Source organism: Penicillium waksmanii, assembly GCF_028829765.1.
Source record: "Penicillium waksmanii strain IBT 27052 chromosome Unknown utg000009l:1.0-4314994.0:1.0-4318279.0, whole genome shotgun sequence".
Classification (NCBI taxonomy): Eukaryota; Fungi; Ascomycota; class Eurotiomycetes; order Eurotiales; family Aspergillaceae; genus Penicillium; species Penicillium waksmanii.
The window spans coordinates 944,374-964,818 of record NW_026643255.1 but is presented as its reverse complement, the minus strand read 5'-3'; the positions used below and the strand labels follow the sequence as shown (position 1 = coordinate 964,818).

At 51.0% G+C, this 20,445-nt stretch overlaps 8 protein-coding genes across 8 annotated transcripts; 2 read left to right on the top strand and 6 right to left on the bottom strand.

Annotated features, from left to right (window-relative positions):
• Positions 1–350: 350 nt before the first annotated feature.
• On the bottom strand, positions 351–1,769 carry N7481_010721 (microfibrillar-associated 1 family protein; the record flags this gene model as incomplete). Its single annotated transcript, XM_057269940.1, has 1 exon — positions 351–1,769. One exon carries the CDS (start codon positions 1,767–1,769, stop codon positions 351–353), a length of 1,419 nt encoding a protein of 472 aa, XP_057117114.1.
• Positions 1,770–2,401: 632 nt separating this feature from the next.
• N7481_010720 (putative ssDNA binding protein Ssb3) lies at positions 2,402–2,947 on the top strand (the record flags this gene model as incomplete). The annotated part of the gene is made up of 3 exons (XM_057269939.1): positions 2,402–2,647; positions 2,748–2,802; positions 2,877–2,947. The coding sequence occupies 3 exons, from the start codon at positions 2,402–2,404 to the stop codon at positions 2,945–2,947; spliced, it is 372 nt and encodes a 123-aa protein (XP_057117113.1).
• A 347-nt stretch (positions 2,948–3,294) lies between these two features.
• On the bottom strand, positions 3,295–4,632 carry N7481_010719 (uncharacterized protein; the record flags this gene model as incomplete). Its single annotated transcript, XM_057269938.1, has 1 exon — positions 3,295–4,632. One exon carries the CDS (start codon positions 4,630–4,632, stop codon positions 3,295–3,297), a length of 1,338 nt encoding a protein of 445 aa, XP_057117112.1.
• Positions 4,633–5,095: 463 nt separating this feature from the next.
• On the bottom strand, positions 5,096–8,766 carry N7481_010718 (putative GATA transcription factor (Ams2); the record flags this gene model as incomplete). Its single annotated transcript, XM_057269937.1, has 4 exons — positions 5,096–7,022; positions 7,111–8,448; positions 8,511–8,664; positions 8,727–8,766. 4 exons carry the CDS (start codon positions 8,764–8,766, stop codon positions 5,096–5,098), a joined length of 3,459 nt encoding a protein of 1,152 aa, XP_057117111.1.
• Positions 8,767–9,557: 791 nt separating this feature from the next.
• On the top strand, positions 9,558–10,299 carry N7481_010717 (mRNA splicing protein SMD2; the record flags this gene model as incomplete). The annotated part of the gene is made up of 4 exons (XM_057269936.1): positions 9,558–9,586; positions 9,643–9,675; positions 9,890–10,138; positions 10,257–10,299. 4 exons carry the CDS (start codon positions 9,558–9,560, stop codon positions 10,297–10,299), a joined length of 354 nt encoding a protein of 117 aa, XP_057117110.1.
• Positions 10,300–10,973: 674 nt separating this feature from the next.
• Positions 10,974–12,716, bottom strand: N7481_010716 (uncharacterized protein; the record flags this gene model as incomplete). Its single annotated transcript, XM_057269935.1, has 3 exons — positions 10,974–11,477; positions 11,539–12,355; positions 12,427–12,716. 3 exons carry the CDS (start codon positions 12,714–12,716, stop codon positions 10,974–10,976), a joined length of 1,611 nt encoding a protein of 536 aa, XP_057117109.1.
• Positions 12,717–13,503: 787 nt separating this feature from the next.
• N7481_010715 (uncharacterized protein) lies at positions 13,504–15,558 on the bottom strand (the record flags this gene model as incomplete). The annotated part of the gene is made up of 4 exons (XM_057269934.1): positions 13,504–14,126; positions 14,199–14,824; positions 14,876–15,386; positions 15,552–15,558. The coding sequence occupies 4 exons, from the start codon at positions 15,556–15,558 to the stop codon at positions 13,504–13,506; spliced, it is 1,767 nt and encodes a 588-aa protein (XP_057117108.1).
• Positions 15,559–17,151: 1,593 nt separating this feature from the next.
• N7481_010714 (cullin family protein) lies at positions 17,152–20,010 on the bottom strand (the record flags this gene model as incomplete). The annotated part of the gene is made up of 5 exons (XM_057269933.1): positions 17,152–17,212; positions 17,269–17,629; positions 17,682–18,110; positions 18,169–19,243; positions 19,297–20,010. The coding sequence occupies 5 exons, from the start codon at positions 20,008–20,010 to the stop codon at positions 17,152–17,154; spliced, it is 2,640 nt and encodes an 879-aa protein (XP_057117107.1).
• Between the last annotated feature and the right edge of the window lie 435 nt (positions 20,011–20,445).

Genomic DNA, 20,445 nt, shown 5'->3' with positions numbered 1-20,445 from the left:
ATGGCTCTACTAGATGCCAGGTGTGGTTGCTTGACGAAGTTATGCATGCATAGAACGGCGACACCTGATTGAACAAGGCTAGCCCTAGGTGTCACCTGTGAAATTTAATGTACAAAGTCTTCATTGGCACTAGGCCGATGCACTACAATACCAACAATACAGGCCCTCCCGGCGAGGGAACATATTTCTGTACCCAGTCCAGACATGGGTAAGTAAAGTATGTTTTGCTCAAGATGCTAGTATATCACAAACGAGGCCACCACCTATGCAATTTTTATCGTAGGTTCCGCCAAAACGCCAAAAAAAGAAAATTAGGAAGGAGGGATTCGTCGCTCCAGTCATAAAGCTGCTCATGAAGAACTCTCCACGCGCCGGCGCTTGTCCCGATCTTCATATGGCGAGGGGCTGCGTTTCCGCCGCTCTCTAGACCGATCTCGTCGTGGAGAGCGTGATCTAGATCTGGACATGCGCCTCGAGCGGACCGCACTGGCATTGGCTCCTGTCGGTCCCTGAGGCCCACGGGAATCGCCCTGATCAGGCATGAATCGCTCGTCTGTAACGCCAATCGGTGGAGCATTATCTCGTCGTCGATTCTGGTAACCCTCGCCAAAGTTACCTGTATCCTCAGACTTGAGATCACGGTAACGAGTCCGACCTTTCTTTCCAAGCTTGGTCATATCGCGAATCTGCATGTACTGAGGAAGCGTTTCGCGGTTGACGTCGTCTGCAAATCGCCGACCCATCACGTTCTGCTGATCAATTCCCTCGCGCTCCAAATCGTCGCGGAAGAAAGCACCCTTGTGGAAATATTTTTGCATGAATCCAGTCTCGCCGCGCGTGGCATCTCGTTCCTCCTTCTGCTTCGCTATGAACTCGCGGTCCTCGGCATCTCGCTCCTCTGCGGTGAGGTTGCGGCGTCGCTCGATTTCTTCGCGTTCCTTCTCGGCTTCTTCGATTGATTCGCGCTCACGTTTGACGCGCTTCAATTCTCGTAATTTCCATGCCGCGTATTCTGCTTCTGGGTCGAGGCCGTCGCGATCATCAATTGCTTCCTCCTCGTCGGCCTCCACGAGTTCATCGTCATCCCAGGCCCGGTTTCCAGCAGAGCGCGCAATGGCTTCCTTCTCGAGTTGATCCCGTACTAGTTGATCTGCTTTCTCCTGACGCTGTGCTCGACGCTTCTCGTCATCTGCTGCGGGGTCTGTCGCACCGGGAGCTGGTTGTGATTGTGCGCCGGCATCTTGTCCGGCAGCATTGCCTCTCTTGTCTTTCTTAATGAACGTAGGTCGAATGAGCATCCTCCGTGGCGCCTCATCCTCTGAGCTACTTTCCTCTTCCGAGCTCTCCTCTTCTTCCTCTGATTCTTCTTCGCTTTCCTGTGCCTTGGCTACAGGTGTGATCTTAGGCGCTGAAACTTCTGGGGTGTCGGGTTGTACTGCTGGTGCAGCTTTTTGCGGAGCTTTTGCGGGCGCGGGCTCGTCGTCCTCTTCATCCTCAGTGACGAATCCTTCTTCGTCATCTTCTTGTTCTTCGAGCTTGGGTACCGCCGCTGCAGGGAATGAGCTGGCCTTGGGAGCTTGCTGTCGTCGGAGTCGCGCTTCGGCCTGTCGTCTTATTTCTGCTTCTTGTTGCGCCTCAACATCGTCCTCCTCCTCTTCTTCGGAAGATGAGTCCTCCTCGGCGACCGCCTTTCCTGGTCGGTACCGACCGACAGGCTTAAGCGGGTTTGCGGTCATCCCGCGGTGGTGGGAGGGAAGCGGAGGAGGCATGGCTGAGATATGGAGGTGAAATGAGGTGCGAGGAGAGGCCGAGTGTCGCAATAGTGTGGTCGTATTATAGAAGCCAGATATCCATTGGAGTTTCTATCCAGACTGCTCTTGTGTCGTGAGGTTCAGAGTTGCTGGTTTGAACCAGCGTAGGAAGCAGAGCTTCAGATTGAAATTGATAGTCACGTGATGGGGTACTATAGCGACAAATCGCATTAGGTTCTCAAAGGATGATTTTGATATATTCGGTCTTTTAGCGGCTCAAAAGGGTGCTAGCTTTCAATTTCACCCCTGATATTTTAGGGTAGTATTATGAACACTTTGTACGAGAGATCCTCATGACCTTACGTTCCCACCTGTCTTTTTCTACAGCTTGAAGCTGCAAAGTAGCGTTGCTGAAACCCTTTGCCCTAGTTTCTTTTTTAGAAAAGAAAGAAGAAAGAAAAAAGAAAATTCCGAACATTCAAAATAGTATCTCTAACAGAATAAATACTTACACAGGCCTGCTAAAAATGCCAATGTCTATACTTTCTAGATGGGCACACGTGACCACGCGTCCCGCGCACCGCGTCGAGAGTTCCTACGAATCCTACGAAGCCAAAGTGTTTTTTGGACGTACACACCCACCCGCCAAAATGTCCCTCCAAACTCCCCGCATCCTCCCCTCCCACCTCAACGCCTTTCACCCCTCCAGCGCCGGGCGGCATTCAACTCACACCATCCGTATTCTCGGTACGGTGAGCTCCCTCCGCGGCGACACCGCAACCATCACATGCGGTAACAACGGCGATGTCACTCTCATCCTGAAGCCCGATTCGCACCTGCAGATGGGGAAGATGATTGAGGTTGTGGGCAAGGTTGCTGATCTAGAGGGCGGACAGGTATGTTTGGATTGATATATGGAATTCTGCGATATGGACATGCGAGCCAGGGAACGTCCAGTGTTTCAGTTGATAGCTGACATATACATTTATTTGTCAGGGTCTTGGTGTTCGCGTTTTGGGAACGACGGACTGGGGTAACCCTGCCGATTCTGGTGAGTGCCCTCGATTTCGAGAGACTTGAATCGGGAACATTAACTAACGTTTTTCGTGTCCTTCTTCCCCATAGACTACCGAACCTATGAGCAGGTCGTTGAAGCTACCCACCGCTTCAAGTCGATCTTTTACGATGGCGAGTGAATGATGCCTACGGATGGTGAATGAATGCATATGCGACAAGTTTGACCAACCCAGGTCCCCTTCAGCCGGATGGGCGTCCTTTGAGATGCACGAGTTCTTAGCCCATATTTGGACTTTTTACGGATTAAAGTAGCGTTGCTTTACCTCGGAGGTGTATCCGAGTCTTTCCTTTTCATCGATACTCTATGCAGAAAAGACGTTTCTCTCTCTCTTCAACTCCATGGCTGCCATTGTGAAACCCACCAAGACATACTCCAGTAGGCTTGACGAGCCCAATTTCAAATAATGGCGAATAACAGCTTGAACAAACTCAACCCTATCCTGTGGCCGATAGTACGAACATGCCCCTACCTAGTAGGTATCAAGCACCTCATATCTTTGCAGGTTGTCGTCCTAGAAATCCACCAAAGACCGTCTACCCCGGAGGAATCCTCCAATCCTTTATAAAATGGATCCCATGTTCTCAGCTGCCCTCCATATGAATCCCACTTATCCAAATTAATTACAGTTTCTGCATTCGAAAGCCTGCTTCGATCAAATCTCAACTCGTTCGACAGAACAAGTGACCATTGTGAAGGGTGCCCACCCTTGATTTCAAGTCTTTTCAACGTTGGCCAGCCGTCCAGCAAAATCGGAATCAGATCGTTCTGATGTATTTGAGGATCCGTACCCCCAAGACAGCTGCGCTGTCGATAGCGCGAATAGATATCCTCCCGAGGAAGAGGACCAAGGGCTCCATACATCAGCTTAATCTCTCGCGGGTGAACAGCCTTGAAGAATGCGGCAAGCTCCTTGTGAAGCTCGCGCCAGCGCCAGCGCCATCCGGGTGGCGTATGGAAAGGGAGGTGAATGGGGCTACCGATGGTGCGTAATTGGAAGGTCTGCAGATTCTCACAGCGAGCCTGCAGAGCTGTGGTGAAGAGGCCGATCATGTCGCCGGGAAGTAGTTGCTCAGGGGGATCATCAGCATCTGTGTCCCAGGTTTCTTCTTGTTGGCCACTTGTCTCGCAACAGGGACGTCCTCTACGTGTACCCTGTATGTTTTTTCCGTCACGGGTATGTCCTCTTTCGTGGAGATAGTTAATCTCCAGGGATTGGAGCGGCGCTTTATCGGAACCATGGAGTATTACTTTTGCAAGTGCATAATGCATTTGCCCGCTCAGTTGAATGGATCTAGCTCGTGGAAACAAAGACGGTAACTCGCGGCTAGGGTAAGCGTGGCTGTAGCCTCCGAATATGTCGACCGAGGTTACACATTCCAGGTGCTCGAAGAGAGTGTATGAGTTTTCGAGGTTGTAAATTGCTGGCTTGTCATATTCCTCTCTATTGGATGGACCGCGGGATGCCCATTGTGGAAGCGAACAAGTGCTGTGCAGACTCATACTCCAGACGAAGGATCGAACAAGCTTTGCGAGGCTCGGTTGATAGAATATCGTGTCCATGAACAGGCTCTGTCGACCAAATATGGACTCATCTTTTGGCCAGCGGATTATTATGCCCTGGACATCATGTTCACTGTAGGGCTCAGCATGGTGGATACTGAGATCGACTTTCGAATATAGGATGGGCACACAAGTTGCATATAGCGCCTTCGACGTTTGCGCAAGTCGTTTCACTGAAGTCGTGTCCAGAAGATCGCCAATCATGAGCCATAGGTCCAGGCTTAAGTTTGGGAGTGGAGTCATCTCTATGGCTCTTTCAATATTGGGAGAGAGGAAGAACCTTCTTTAAATGCCAGTGGCTAACCCCGCTTCGGCAGAGCCTGACGTTTCTGAATGCGAGAATGTCGAACAACGCTCTGACCTCGGGACTACGTGATTCACTGTATACGTTTCAAAGTGGTGAAGTTCAGAAGCTAATTTGGTTTGAATTTTTCTTTTTTGAATTTCTTTCATTGATCATAAAATTTGTTGGGGGTTGCCTAATCTACAGGCAAGGGTATGAGTGCTAAGCAACAAGTCACTATCCGCATAGTGAGCGGCATCGAAGTCCGCTGCAGGCACATCTGTCATCATTCAAAGCATGTCAAAGGAAAATGGTGTACTAGACAAATATGCAAAGCGTATTAAAACGAACGTGGTATGCAATCAAATCAACCTCCCAACCGGAACGCCATCGCTAGAAAAAGCATCAAAGTAAAAGAGCAAGTTAAAGTGGTGTTGAGGCATTAGGAGAGTTTGCCTGTCCACTGGAGTTCTCATGGATAGACTGGACCTTGGACGGGCCGTCTCCATGGAGGGCATCAGAGCTGAAGAAGCCGGAGTCAGGGATATCGGTATCATCGAAGTTGAAGATGTTGAAGTCGGAAGGGTGTATGTTCTCCTTCATGGCGCTGGGATCAGAGAGGATAACATTGATCAAATCTTCTGAAGGAGCGGGACCATCTTCAGATCCAGTGGGGGAAACATAGTCTGAGGGAAGCCAGTCCGCCCAGTCGTTGCCAGATAGCTTCACTCCGTCCAAATTAAGGGTGCCACGGTTGGCCTCGTCAAAGATGTCGAGCATCATGCCATCAAGAGCGTTGAAGGCATCCGTGTAAAGGTCCCCATCGGAGAGTGTCGTGGAACCATTTTTATTGGGTGAACGACTCTGGCGAGGAGTAGACTGAGGGCCCTCTTGGACACGCTGAAGACGCTCCGCAGTGAGTCGGGCTGCAGTTGCGGCCGCGCCAGCTTCTCTTTTTCTGTTGGCGGTGGGGGAGTTTGTAGGCAAAGAATGGCGTCTCTCATGCATTACATTGACACAGGTATTGCGTCGACGGGGAGTGGGGCTGACCGGAAGGTCGAAATCCAGGGAGGGACTTTCAAAGAGATCGTCAATGTTAGCATGTCCCTGGTTTGCCTTTTCCTGTTGGCGCTTATCGTCGTGGGAGGTAGAAGCGATGCGAGGGCTGCGTCGAGGAGAACAGCTGTTGACGAATGAGGCACCTAGCTCTCTCAAAGGGCCGTCTTGCTGGCCCGCTTGAAACAACGCCCGGCGTACAGGCTTTGGAGTAAGCTTAGTAGCGTCTGCCGTAGGAATTTTTCGTGATTCCATATTTCTTGCTGGGCTGGATTGAATTGCAAGCTTGAGGGCCTCAACGGCATCTTGCCCTTCCCAGCGGCCCCTAACAGAGTCAGCAGAGCGAGGTGGTTCAGCGCTGTTCGCTCGGCGACGCTTGCTAGCAGATCCTTCACAATCCTCGGCCTCGGTATGAGTTTCGTCATGTGCATTTTCCACTTGAGGAGTAGTCCCCCGAGGAGTAGTCCCCTGAGGAGTAGGGCCATCCTCGGGGTGTACAGACGATGCCTCTGTCGGGGCTGGCGATGAGGCAGCAACCTCGCTCGTGGCAACCTTGCTGCGAGTGCGGGGTTTAGAAAGAGGGCCTCCGCTCTGTTTGCGTGTTCTAGAGGGTCGCTTTCTCTTTTCGCCAATTTTTTCGGCGGGTTGTTTGTTCCACTTGTTCTCCGGGCGCATACTTTTAGCCTTGAAGAGCCACAAGCCACATGGATTGCAGAGGAGGACTTGGATATAGTCATTATCTTCTTCAAGAAGAGTCTTCTTATAGATCTTGAACTTCGTGACCTGATCATTGTCGTCCTTATCCACTACTTCCCAAAGCAAGTGATGCTCGCTAACCATCATGCTCTTCGCGAGGTTTTCGTCTCCGTCAAACTCCCTGGACCACGCCCGTCGCCATGTCGGCGTTTCAATGGAGCCGCAGTTCTCGCAGTAAGGAGGCATCTGACCTTCCCTTACTGCACACTCTAGACGTGTTTGGATTCTCTTGGCCTGCTTTGACGAGTCACCTTTGCGGTTTTTCCCACTCTTAGGAGGTTGAGGTGGAGCTGATGCATCCGGTGTCTGGGCATAGCAGTCACTCATAGGTCCAGCCCATGTTTGGGCGTGGACGAGAGGGGGATGAGAAGGACCGACTGGGTCACTGGCGGGGAGTGTAGCTATCATCTGCTCGAGTTCATTCTGGGACATCGGGGCTGGGGCGAGTTGTTTCGGGGTATATTGAGCGCCAGCTCGTGAGCTAGGTCTGGAAGAAGCGCATGACTGCGTCCGTGGAAGCGGCCGTCGAGCGTTGGCACTCGTCGGGTGTTGAGACGCCGAATCGTTGGTTTTCGGGGGGGATAATGTCAGTAGTGCTGGCCGGAGAGGTGGCCTGAACAGCGGACCGGACAGAGCGAGATCGGTTCTGGTCATCAGCATTCGGCTCGGTCCTTTGAACTTCCTCGACAGGTGTCGTTGCATCGTCCATCATGTCATCCAAACCACCACTCATGAACCCAGAGTCAGTATCCAAAGAGATTGGAGGCAAGTTGGGACTCGACTTGGACGGGAAGCGGTACTCCACAACAGGAGGCGACGATGGCATGCTGAATGACGTCTCAAAGAGACCTTGATAGCGCGAGTCATCAGGTGAAGTTTGGTCCGTAGTGAGCAGGTCATCACTATGGGCGTAGGGTGACATGTAAGAGGATGAACTTTGAACAGAGTACTCACGGAGCAAGCTCGAAGAGGGTCTTGCTCGTCGGGCATGGTCACCAGGGCGTGAAATGGGGGTAGGCGGACGAACAGGCTCTTCGTTGGAGTGTTCAGCGACAAGAAGAGGGTTAACCGGAGTTGGGCGATGGATTCGGACCGAAGCAGCTGTGCTGGCTTGCACTCTAAGGGAGCTTGGCTGTCGTTCAATGTTCATGTCGGATTTACCAGGCCAAGTTGCTTGGTAGACCTTCGCCCTTTTCCGAGGCTGAGGATCCGTGGACTCTTCTCCTCCACTGCCGTAGCCAGACATGATAGATCCTCTTCGTTGGTGATAACTTGAAGGTTGAATGTCACTATCGCGCATAGAGGCACTTGATGACGGGCGAATCATGTCGTTAGATGTGAAGCCTTTCGATTGAGAAGGCTGTTGTTGTGTTGAAGATCGTGTTCCGCCGGGAGTAGATATCCGGCTTGGGGCACAGTACGAATGGGTGGGCGATACAGAGCGAATTGATTCATTGCCAGGGTAGTTTGAGAATTCGCGCGGGGTAGCTCCATCGCTGAGTAGTTGATGCAAGCGTTCAATGCCCGAGCCGTTCATCGGGGAGGAGGCAGATTCAAGTTGTTGGCTGCTTCGGGAACGCTCCAGCAGACCCGGATTTTGACGCACAAAGTTCGTCCAGGATTGGGCGTCGAAGTCGTGAGGGATAACATTGCTGAGCTGCCGATATGTTTGCATGCTGTCGACAAATTGACTTTGCATGACGGTGGGGACCGGGACTAATCGTAGTTTGACCTCCAGGGTCTCCTGGGCCGACCCCGATCCTTTCGTAAAAAGACCGAGGGGATTTTTGCACACACGACCCGTTACCATAGTTTTCGATTGATGGGCTGGAGCTTCGGGTGTTGGCGAAGCAGACGCTAGAACCCAGGAGAGCATTCCCTGACCGACCAGGGGGGTTTCGTATTCCGAGTAATCATAAGCGTAAACGGTGTAGTCCTTGCCCAGCTGAGCCACCAACTCGGGACTAAACAGTTGCATATAAGTATTCAATTGGAATTCAATATAGGGGAGAGAGAGAATTCGAACCTGGCGGACACAATTGCCTGAATGCATGTTTTCAACTCAATCACTCCGATCTGGGTTTGTTCGTCCAGATAGGCAGTCTGAATATCGAGCACGTGAGGCCACCGAGCGAGACAGTTGGTTTTATTGTCGTTGTCGAATGTGTAGAGAACCTTCACTGTTTGATTTTCTTGTTTAGCTTCCATTCCAAACACTCATGGCAAGAATAAGGATCCATACGCCTCATGGGGCGGACGGTGATTCCGTCCTGAGATTCCATCTCACAAAACTCTGGTAGTTCACCATGCACGAGAAAATTGGAGAATCGGCGACAGTGTTGGCGGAGGAATAAATGAGAAGGGAGAAAAGAGGGGATCCGAGATAGGTATAAGGAGACAGGGGACAATGCAAGTCGTTGCAGGGGAGGTGGGGATTCGAGGTAGGGCCGGTAGGAGGAATAGGATCGATAATCGATAATCGATAATCAATGCACTTCAGGTAGCATTCGGGAAAAGGACCGATCGAAATGAGCCAATGCCCCGCGTGGAATACTGGGAAATATCTCGTCGTCCGGGAGAAAAGGTCGGTTATGCAGCAGGGTAGTGGAGCAGTCTCTGCAGGACTGGAATGTTAGTCGGTGATTGACAGGTAAGAATTCTCAAATAGGATAGATGAGAATAGACCGCTCTTACCAAAAGTGACTAAGTGAGAGGAAGGGGGGGTGAAGGAGGAAAGGGCAAAATCAAAAGGGAGCTGCAGCACCTGCAGACGGTGAGTGAAAGGATGGCTGGGGGAGGTTTAAATGAGAAGCCTTGCATGCGCGGTTGAAGCTATCCGACGATCTCGCAAACAAGCGTGTACGCGACGTGACAGCCAATCGCGTGCGGCTTACACGCTAGTAGTTCTGCTAGTAGTTCCCTGGGTTAATGGCCTGATCCACTAGGCAGACATCAGGCACTCAGGCAGAAACAGTCGTGGCTCCTCTCACGTGACGTTAAACCTCAAGTCGCGGGAATCATCGACCACCAGCCAGACCTCTAGGCCCTTTTATATCCCCCATCCCTACACACCATGTCGACAGCTCCGGACCCCAAGATTCAGTTCGTTCTCTATGACTCACCCCCGCTTTTTCAATTGGCTGACCAAACCCCTACAGAGATCTGCTCAACAAGCCGAAGAGCGAGCTCACGTATGTTCCATCCATCCCGGTTTCTCCAATATGATGACTATCAATTCCACGACACGTTTTTTCTCTCTTCCCTTCTCCCTGGTTTCTGCCTAGTCCGACAAGTGCGGGGTTTGAATCTTCAAACCCTAGAAAGACCCAGACCCCCTCCCCTGCCACATTCCGATGCATGCGTGAAACATACAGAAAACTAATCGTGCATCGCGCATCTCAACAGCGAATATGAGGTTGCCCTCGTCGAAGAGCACGAGCTCACCGCCGGCCCGCTCTCTCTCCTGCAGACCGCCACCCGCTCACACACTCAGGTCCTGATCTCCTGCCGCAACAACCGCAAGCTCCTGGCCCGTGTTAAGGCCTTTGACCGACACTGCAACATGGTTCTCGAGAACGTGAAGGAGATGTGGACTGAGAAGCCCAAGGGCAGCAAGAGCAAGGGTGTGAACAAGGACCGTTTCGTCAGCAAGATGTGAGTGATCTGCCCCCAATGGACCTCCCAGAAAGCTCTCCACTTGCAATTTGCTTTCGCAACCTGCTTCTATGGCAGTCTCAACAACTATTCTTGCGCCCTGCTAATACTCTTCTAGGTTCCTGCGTGGTGATTCCGTCATCCTGGTTTTGCTCAGCTGAGTACTTTATCTCATCGCCTACTATGCGCACCTGTTCCGCCCCTCCTCGTCGCATATCCCTCTCTATTAAATCGGATCTGCGGGGCGGTTGAATCTCCTACTTGCATCGCATCATCCAAGAAAAGTCTGTGCCCTGCGGAAGAAAAAAAAGGACCCCAATCATGTAATCGATCTCGATACCCTCTATTTTACTTTAACCCTACGAATCTTTTTTTTCTCCCTCTCGCCCTTGCTTCTCTGCTCGTCATCGCTAGGCAACTCGCACAAACCAGCATATTTGTCTCATGAGGTGACATTCGTATGTAACTTTGATTGAGCCATTTTTTTTCGCTCTGCTTTTCACGTCTCGGTCCGCATGCACCTCACTCCTTGGAAAACGGATGAGTGATCAAGAGAAAACTCCGGCGTTCATTGGTTTGGATTCTTTTACCTTGTTCTTGGGCTGTTGTTTCGGGTGGCGTCTTAGCTTGGAGCAGAGGTGGTTAGCAATGGATTATTGAATGATCGTAGAGATCGTCTCTTGCATTTTTCATCACCTGCGAATTACTCAATTTTCTAGTCATGTATACTATCGTAATACTGAAACCCCCAGTGAGTCTGATGCGAGTGCTCTGATTTGATTTTGTCAAATTATTACTCGCAGCTATATACATAGGTTTTTCTATTTACACTTGACTAGACGACGCTTGGAAACCTCGACGCCTGAAGTACTCGGGGAGCCCTGCTGAGTCGTGAAGGCTTCTCTACCCAACGATTTGAGCGCATAGATATCATCGTCTTCATGAAACGGGCAGAATCACTCATTAGCTCCTCGAGGCGTGGCTCATCGCCCTGGTGGAGGGGCGGATAAGCTTCAAATATCTTAGCATAGTGTTTCTCTGCATCGGCGTACCGAGGAGCCCATTGCGGAAACCAGCGCAGATCTTCGCCTGTCTGTAGCGTGATTTTCTTCAAGTTTGACGGACCTCTGCATTCAAAAAATCGTTTTGCAAAAGCCTGTGCTTTTTCATCCGTCAATACGGACTTGAAAGCCTGATTGTTCCTAATACCGAGTACATCATTCAATTTTCTGTCAGCATTACATATGGTTATCAGGTGCGAGAGTCTCAGTCCGACATGAATGGACAGCTGTCGAATATCCTTGAAACTCGTTGCTAGAGCCTTGACTATATCGTCGGGCTGAACAATAGTAACAGATTAGCTTAATGACTCGAAATAACACATCCTGCCCAAAGCTTACCCATTCGCCATCATGTGGGTCTATATCGAGCTCTAAGCTCTTGAGGTGAGGGTGTTGCCGATCCAAAGCTTTCATTTCCTTTGCACTCAGGGATATCCTTTCCTCGTCAGGCTTCTCAATTGAGTGAAGACAAAGATGCTCCAGGTCGGAATGATGAGCCATAGCAACCAAGGACGGAACCGTCCCTTTAGCAGTGAGACTTTCCAGAGTATGGAAGGACAACAAGAACGCGTCGAGGTCCTTACAAGAGCTGGGATTCCCGTAGCTAGTTATCTTGAACCGTTTCAAATGGTGTACTTTGCCAGTAGCTGCCTTGAAAAACCCCGGGTTTAATTGGTGACCGAGAGTGAGTGATCGCAACTTATCCCAGGGAAACTTTTCAGTCCAAAGGGGCTGGTCTTCTTCATCCTGAGCTATATTGTAGCCGCTCAGTGAAAGGCTTCGCAGCGGCGGGAACGTGGTCTCTAGGGTGGGCCCAGATATCCGCGTAGAAAGAGCCGAGCCCATCATACAACCCCCTCGCAATCGATTGATCGATACCGAAAGACTTTCAATGTTTGGGTAAGCAGAAAATAGCGCGTGCATGTCGAGTCTTTGCGGCTCGAAGGGTTCGGCATCCGGGTCGTCAAGGGCACGCATTCTGGGTTCAGAAGCTCTAGCATCGACCGAGGTACGAATCTCCTGTACAAATGGCATAGTAATACTTATTGGTGTATGCCCACGTTCTCCATGCAGGAATAGCTTCGGAGATCTCTCGTGGTTGAGAAATACCTCCACCAACTCTTCTGACATTGGAAGAGACCGTGACCCTTCGAAGCTGAGTACAGAGATGAGGTCAGTTGCCTGAAAAATTCGACGTCCCGGCCCTGGAAAAATCGGCTTACTTACTAAAGAGCTTCAAGGTTTGGCAGTTTCTTCACCAGCTCAGCCAGAAGATTTTGAGGACCCTGTAATTTGTGACGAGCAAGCTTTTCACCAGATGAGTGAGGGAAGTCTTCCACTGTGATTTGGTGCACAAATGCCCTCAGTACCTCATTTCTATCGTCGAGCAGCCGATAAAATATACCAAATGAAAGATCATCTGCTTCATCTTGATCCGCAACATCTTCATCGTTGGGGAATTTCAACCAATCGCGTCTACTAGACGTCGCCCTGTGGAAAATAACGGACCGGTACATGATCGGGGTCGCGAGTCTATCGAACGACTTTGATACACTGCACACTTTTCCGAGATCATCCCGAGAGGGGAGCTAGATGGTTTGTCTATGATTAGGGCAGGGCACTTGTTGTCAACCTGGGCGTGGGTGAAACCGACAGATTTGAAGATGTGACACAATATCTCCGGTGGCAACTCAGACAGACTCATCTGGTTATTGCTCATCTCGACGCAGCTTCGATAATTAGTTCAACGCTGGCAGGCGGTCATCGAGAGAAATACCAGATGGAGGGTAGTTTTTGAGGGATTGTTCCAAGGTTTTCAAGTTCCAAGGTTGTTTTTGGGGTCCGTTTTTAAGCCGCAATCTGCCGCCGAGACCTCAGAAGTGGGGAATTCAAGTTCATACTAGTACTAACATTCCCAGATTGGAATAGTCCCGGTACAGGTAGTGCTACTAGTACTACTGACTACTACTTGTACTCAAGGGCTTGTCTAAATATTTTGCTACTACCGGCGTGACCCCGCCTGGCGCCTGGGCAGAGGATCTAGTGATTTGGTTATTCTCCCTACTAATGTATCCAATATTGTGAAAGTTTTCAAGCAGACACCTGGGCACCTATCTGTTCTTAGTAGAATCAAACTTGAAGGGTACTAGTATTATAACCATGGGGCCTAAAGTCTACTTGAGACCTTAAACCTTGGAACTTGAAGCTTTCATTGTCATCACCGTCATGAAATTATATTAGAACAAAACCCCACAGAGGGCCGAGGAATCAGGTATATGGCTATTTATACGAGGAGAAAGGCATTTAAGCCGAGTCCGCAAGTCCAGACAAGAACTCACTGAGACCATAGGCACCGGGATCAGGCACCTTGCCAACCCATTCCTCCTCACCACCGACATACACCGAGCGGCCCAGACTAGCCTTCATGCTCTTAGTAGACTCGGTACCCTTCTCAGCCGCAGCAGCCGCGCCACGGATATCCTTGGTATCGAAGAGAGTATCGCAGAACGGCACCAGGGAGTCAATGAGAGTACGGTCACCCGGTTTGGCGGGGGTGTACTTGGCCAGGGCGTTGACGGAGTGCTTCAATGCCTTGGCCCAGACTTCGGTTGAGGCCGGGAGTGCGGAGCCCTTGTCCTGGTCGCGGAGGCCATGGGCCAAGGCATTCAGGAAAATGGCGTAGATGGCACCAGAGGTACCGTCCATGACGTTTTCGACGACGTTGACGATCTGGTTGACCGTGTTGACGATGTCGTCGGTCAGCGGAGCGGTGTCGAGGAGCTTCTGGATGGCTTCGGCGCCTCGCTTCAGGCCGATACCGCAGTCGCCGTCGCCAACGATTGTGTCGAAGCGGGTGACCTCAGGCTCGGCGGCGATGACGCGTTTCAGACCGGCGCTGAGGACCTTCTTCACGACGGCGGGGTCCACTGGTATTTGAGTTAGCTGATTGTTGATTGCGAGATGGTGGGGAGGGAGTTGGGGTTGCGGTTATTGCTTACGCTTCAGGTTGCTGGGGTTCTCATGGCCCAAGTTGGAGTTCTTCAGCTGAACTGGGCTGTCGTTGCGGTTCTCCCAAGTAGGGGTGGGGATTGGGTTGGACCATCCCGTGGCCTCAGCAGGAGCATCCAAGAGCTCGAGCATCGATTTTCCGGCGCCGAGGCCAGTGTCTTCGAGCTTAAGCAGCGAAATACTGAATCCCAGTCCGTTAAGACTTGTTAGGAAGGAGCCCTGGATGACACGGACAGGCTTGATGTTGTAGCTGCCAGTAAGCTGGCGGTGGACCTCATCAAGAATGCCAGAAAGCTCAATAGGGCTGACACCACCCAGGTTGTTGATCAAAAGGACAAACTTATCCTTGGGGGTGTATTTGATGTATGCGCGGTCTGAGTCGTTAGGGTCGAGCAGCTGGCGGAGCATGGTTGTGACCAGTCCAACCAACTCGAACTTGGTACGGTGAGATCCGGGCTCGTTGTGAATACCCATGCCGACTTCGACTTCGTCGCTGGCGATGGAATCTTCGGGGACACCGCGGCCAGGGACGTGGACATGTTGCAGAGAGGAACCAATGGACACGAGGTTGTCGTTGGTCTGCTGGACAAGACGATAGACTTGGTCCAAATTACCACTTTAAAGCATGTTAGCATTTGCTTTCTACCAGCAATTGGTAGTGACTTACCCAGCTTCGGCCAAAGCGCCGGCCAACTTCAAGATCAGGATACCACCGCCAATACCACGACGACCAACCTTGCCACTCTTAGTTCGGCCAACACCAACATCGTCGGCCATGGCAAAGAACTCAGTCTTAATACCGGCCGCCCGCGACTTCTCAGTCGCCATACCAAAGTTGAGGACATCGCCGGTGTAGTTGTTGGGGATGATCAGCACGCCCTGGTCAGTAGGGACGCGATCAATGGCAGTTCTGCGGATCTGCTCGGCGGAAGGAGAAGCAAAGATGGTACCGGCTACGGCAGCATCACAAAGACCCTGGCCGACAAAGCCAGCAAAGGCAGGTTCGTGGCCGGAACCACCACCAGTGACGATGGAAACCTTGTTTGGCTTGCGGGGCGCATCCGGCCGGCGGAAGACAATCTTGTTCTCAACATCCAATGCAAGGGACGGGTTGGTCAGGGTCAGGGAATTCAGTGCGGTCAAAACCAGGTGGTTTGGGTCGGTAAAGAAGTGCTTGGCTAGAAAGACGGTTAGTCCGCTGCATTCAAGTACGGTCTTGGCCACGGGGAAGTTGAACTTGAAGTTGTGCGGGAGAAAATATAGTACTACTAGGAGTAACCTTGGTAGACTCCCCCAGGTACTGGTGGGACAACCCCCTCACATTGGAGTGAACTTGAACTTACTCTGCATTTTGTTGGATCTCGCAAGTCTCAAGTTTCAAGTTTAGCCCGTGTTATTCGTCTGGTCGTGAATTGGTTTTTCTTGTTCAAGATCAAGTTCTCCAGGCTGGAATTTGCAATATGTAACGGGCCGTCGAATATGTAATGTCGGTTCAATATACTGGTTGCACAACCTTTGAAACTGTAGCGATTGGCACAACCAAGGGTGTTAAGTCAAAGCTCAAACTATTCTCGTCACGAGCTGGAACAGAATAGTATGGGGGCGTGCTGGACTTTGAGCGAAGCGGGGAAAAAAGTGGGGGGTGACGCAGGCGAAGCTGCCAGGATGGTTAGTTGCCAACACAGCGATCGGGGGCAGATGGGGAGATAAATGTGAAGTGTCAAGCTGTAGGGATGACAATAAAAGACTTACAGGAGAAATTGGGTATTTTGAGAGGGGGGGATGGTGCAATGGTTTACACTAGATGCGGAGTATGTATATGGGAGAGGAAGCAAGAAGAAAAGGAAAAAAAGAAGTCAAAGCTGTCAACGAGGGCAGTCCCAGCTCTTTATGTCTGGCCCAGCTTCGCCAATGATCCGATTTTTCTTTTCCTTCTTCTATTTGCTCACATGGACAAGCAGATCGGCCACGATGACTGCATCCACATCCACCTCTTCATCCACATCCATCCACATGCCGGTCTGGCTCGGACATCTCGGATTACCCTGTGCGGACATCCCGCCATCCACCAGGTACCCTAAGTTCTGGTGGCAACTTGTCGTCCGAGACTCACCGCTGCACCCGGTTGCAGTTCCTACTGAGGTCTCGCCCGAGTACTCAGTACTCGTAGTGCTCCCAGTGCTTGCAATGCCTGCAATGGTTGGCCACTGACCCTGGGTTGGTCGTTGAGCTGCTGCTGTCCCGAGAGAAGCTTCCCCGAAAGGTCCGCGCACCGACCAGTACTCTATTTCCCTTCAGTTTTTTTTTGTTCTGGGAATATTCGATTCAATTGATACAAAATACTCCAGGAATTTGCCCAGCATTAATTCCTTTGTACTTCAATGTCCTCCGTAGCTGATTTGAGTCGAAATATTCCACCACCAGTACTCCGTACTATGCGCGGATTTGCAATTTTAGCTGGGGATCACCACAGTGAACCCTCTTGCATTGTACTACTACTCTCATTACGCACGTTCTTCTGCGATCTTTCTAGAATCCCTTCTACCGCGGTCGGAACACTCCAGGGCTCCAATTGATGGGGTCGGCGAGTGGCCGGGGATATCGGCAACGGCCGAGCCTGGATCTTTGCGACTCGGCGGATCGGAGCTACTCCGACTTTACACTTGTCTGGTCCGGAAAACAACAAGTCACAAGATCATGAAAAGAAATATCATGTTAAATACTAAGTAGGTTTGATGGCCATGAAACGCCATCATTATCCATCGGACATCGTGAAAAGACTACCCGGTGTGTACTCCCACACGCCACAAATTACTCCCTCCAGGGATCCGAGATCCTTGAGCCCGCTATCAGGTCAATTGAACAGATCCTCCATTCGAAAAGCGTGGCCCCACACATTTCGTGTTCCGGTGGGCTGCTTGGGGCTTAACTTTCTGACTTTCTCTATGCGAGATAGACGTAGGTGTTGTTATCGCTTCGTTCAATGTAGTCCTTCTCGATCAACCTGCTCATAGTTAGTATATCGACAAGGGAAATCAGAACAGGGGAGTGATAACGTACTTCTCAATGTTGGTTTTGATCTCAGCCGGTTGTAGCATGCCTCGGCTGCGGGTAGCCTCCGTCACCTCCACAATCAATTCTTGATGCTTGATCGTCTTGCGGCTCTTCATAATCCGCACAATGGCGGCCTGAGTCTCGAAGTGTCGATCCGCCGCCACGCGCTCGTGTGTGGATTTGTTCTCCTCCTTGGTTTCCTTGAGCTGGATTTGGTTGATCTTGATCCGCATCTTGGGGTCGCTGAATCCTGTGTTGTACGAGAACTCATCCGTCTTGTTCACATCCTTGCCCTTCGGATTCTTGACAAGGACGCGATATTTGGCACAAGCAAGTGATTGTAGCGTTCGCTTTAGTTCCGGGTCCGCTGCGGATAATGTTAGTTGGATTTGGGACCTTCTAAACCAATCTCCACTTACAAAGTCCAGTCGCTTCCTGGATGGCTGCATAGTTCAATGTTTCACCGTCGGTGACGTCATTGAACAAGATCAGTACGATCGCTTGGAATGAGCTGACTACCAGTTCCTTCACTCCTTTGGGGAAATGTGCCCGTAATTGACAGTGAGCAAGCTGGTGCTTCCAGGTCAACTTGCGACCTGTGTGCTTATTGTGATAAAAGCTTTCGAAGTTGCTGATGGATGTCGCAACACTGGGCGGGATCCGGACTGGGACATCGGAGTATGTCGGCCACGAGGCAGCTGAGAGTACACTAACATCAAGATCGATGGGGGCGCGATTTTTACGAGGAAGCTCTCGTTGCAGATTCTTGTAAGCAGCCATCTCATCGCGCGCCACCTCCATATCTTTAAACATGGACTCAAGGTTGTGCGTAAAATTGGGTCCACATTCTAAAAAAAGATAACATTGTTAGTTCAATTTGGAAAGAAGATTTTGGATCGTACAGACCTTTCTTCAACCGAACAAGCATGCTCTTCTCAGCCTCATTACTGGCACTGCGTCCCATAAGAAGACGACGGGCGAGATCATTCTTATAGAATGCCTCGAAAACGGCCTTACCCTGCACAAACCGGAAGAGGTCCAGTGCCTGGTCAAGCTGTCGATCAATCTCCGCATCTTCGTCTGCCATTGTTGCGCCTTGTTGACCGGATGGTAATTTCCAACCGCCCTTCAGCAAACGATCGACATGCTTCGCGATCATCTCCCCCGTTTTCGGGTTGTCCGTACCACCTGTGGCATCGCTTGGCTTACTCATATTCATGAACTTGCCGAAGGCTTCTCGCAAGGTGTCTCCTAACTCAGTGGTTCGATCAAAAGACTTGATCCAGGTCTCGTCGAGTTCTTGCTTGAATTGCAATAAACGAGTCACCATCTCGGCCTCCTTGCCTTCATCGAACACAATACTTGATCCTTCTTCGATTATGTATGCGCTGAAGGCTGGTTTGAGCTTGTTGGCAAGACCTTCTCGGTTAAGAAGGCTGTATAATTGTTTGAGAGCTTTTCTATTGCTCGATCGCAGTAGGCCGAGGATCTCCGTCTGGCCAAGGAGGATATCTTCATGCCTGAGGACCAATATCTCGTCGAGTAGTTCGGACAATTTCTGTTTCGTACTTCGGTTGAGAGAGAACAGCTCACACCGTTCCACTTCCCGTTCGATCAAACGATGACTATTATCAACATAAGAGGCCAAATACCCTCCCGCTTCCCGTTGAGCCCACGATGCGACGAACTTTTCTGTCTCATTGATGAACAAAGGCTCGAATTCGCTGCTGTAGACATCGAGATTGTGAAAAAGTTCGACGGCAGCCCGGAGAAGGGTGGGATCCGGTAGAACGGTGGTTTCTGTGCCCCTGTCAGCCGCAATGAGGTCACAGGCGCCTTGTGAGATCTTGGGCTTGAGGCTTGGATCGGTAAAAATATGAGAGCGAAATAAGATATGTCCCATCTCCTGTATCACCGGGAACTCCTTGGAGTGTAAAAGGAATGACTGGTCAAGGTAATAGAAGATCCATCGGACAGTAATCTAGAGTTGTCAGTATAATGGTGTGGCCTACGCTCATGGGTCGGGAAACATACGAGTCTTGAATGCCATGCCGACCATGCCTCAATCACTGCCCGCAATGTATCGACATCAGTTCCACCACCTGCTCTGGATACCAGGTTATCCCGTAGTTTCCCAGCCACATATTCTTTGCATTTGTCATGGACCTTCTTGGCCAGCAAGGACGCCCGTTCGTGTCGGCAAATATTCTCCGCACCCTTGTAAAGCTCCTCCAGAGATACCTCAGGTTTCCTGCCTTCGAAGATCGCCGCTAATGCCGTGTTGAGCTGGGCCCATGTCTTGGTGAAATAAGGCTCATGGTTGGCCCGAGACCCGGTCCGAAGGTTCTTAACAACCAGCTTCTTGGCCCCGCCATGAGGACTAAAGGCATTCTGGCGGTTGTTCGCGGTGAATGCTTGCGCCTTGACGGGAGGGACATTACTCGCGCCCGGGTTCGCTCGAAGAAAAGCGGCGCCATTCTTGGGTGGTGAGCCGGAGAAGTTGTACATCTTGTTCGGCGAGGCCGGGCGCCCTGATGCCGGACGGGAGGGGGAGTGAGATAGACGGGAGCGTTTCGTAGAGGGAGAGGCGCCCGGAGATAAGTGGTCGCGCGAATTATGGGAGAGGAGCTGAGAGATGGTCTTTTGCGTCTGCGGCGGCGTTTGCTCTCCCTGCTCAGGAAGCTTCCTCTTGCCGATCGATGTGCGCTTACCGCTCCTCTGGTCGGTCTCGCTCGAGTTCTGCTGCATCTACCCGGTTCGACCAGTCTCTTTTGGGGAACTCTTAGCCTGCGATAGGTCGTGGGGGTGTATCGTACATGTCAAGCGCGAGAGTTTGAGCGAAAGCGGACCTCGGGAGTGGGTGTTGTTGAGGGGAATTGACTGCTCCTTGCAAGACTAAAGATGCCCCGGCTCCACACGGCGATAAGATATGGAGCTCCGACCACCTCCACATAGGGTAGAGTAGAGTAGTTGTCTACGATGGCGTTGGCATTGAACTCAGACAGAGTACTAGGGGACTTTTACTCAGTAGAGGTGACAAGACTCCCAAGGAGTGAATTGAAATTTATTGGCAACTAAAACCTTGGAAGCCAGTATAAGAATGTGAAAGTTGTATGTCAAAATGCATTTATGAATCGTAACTCTTAAATCGCTCAGCCACCAGAAAGAAACACCCACTCCGCA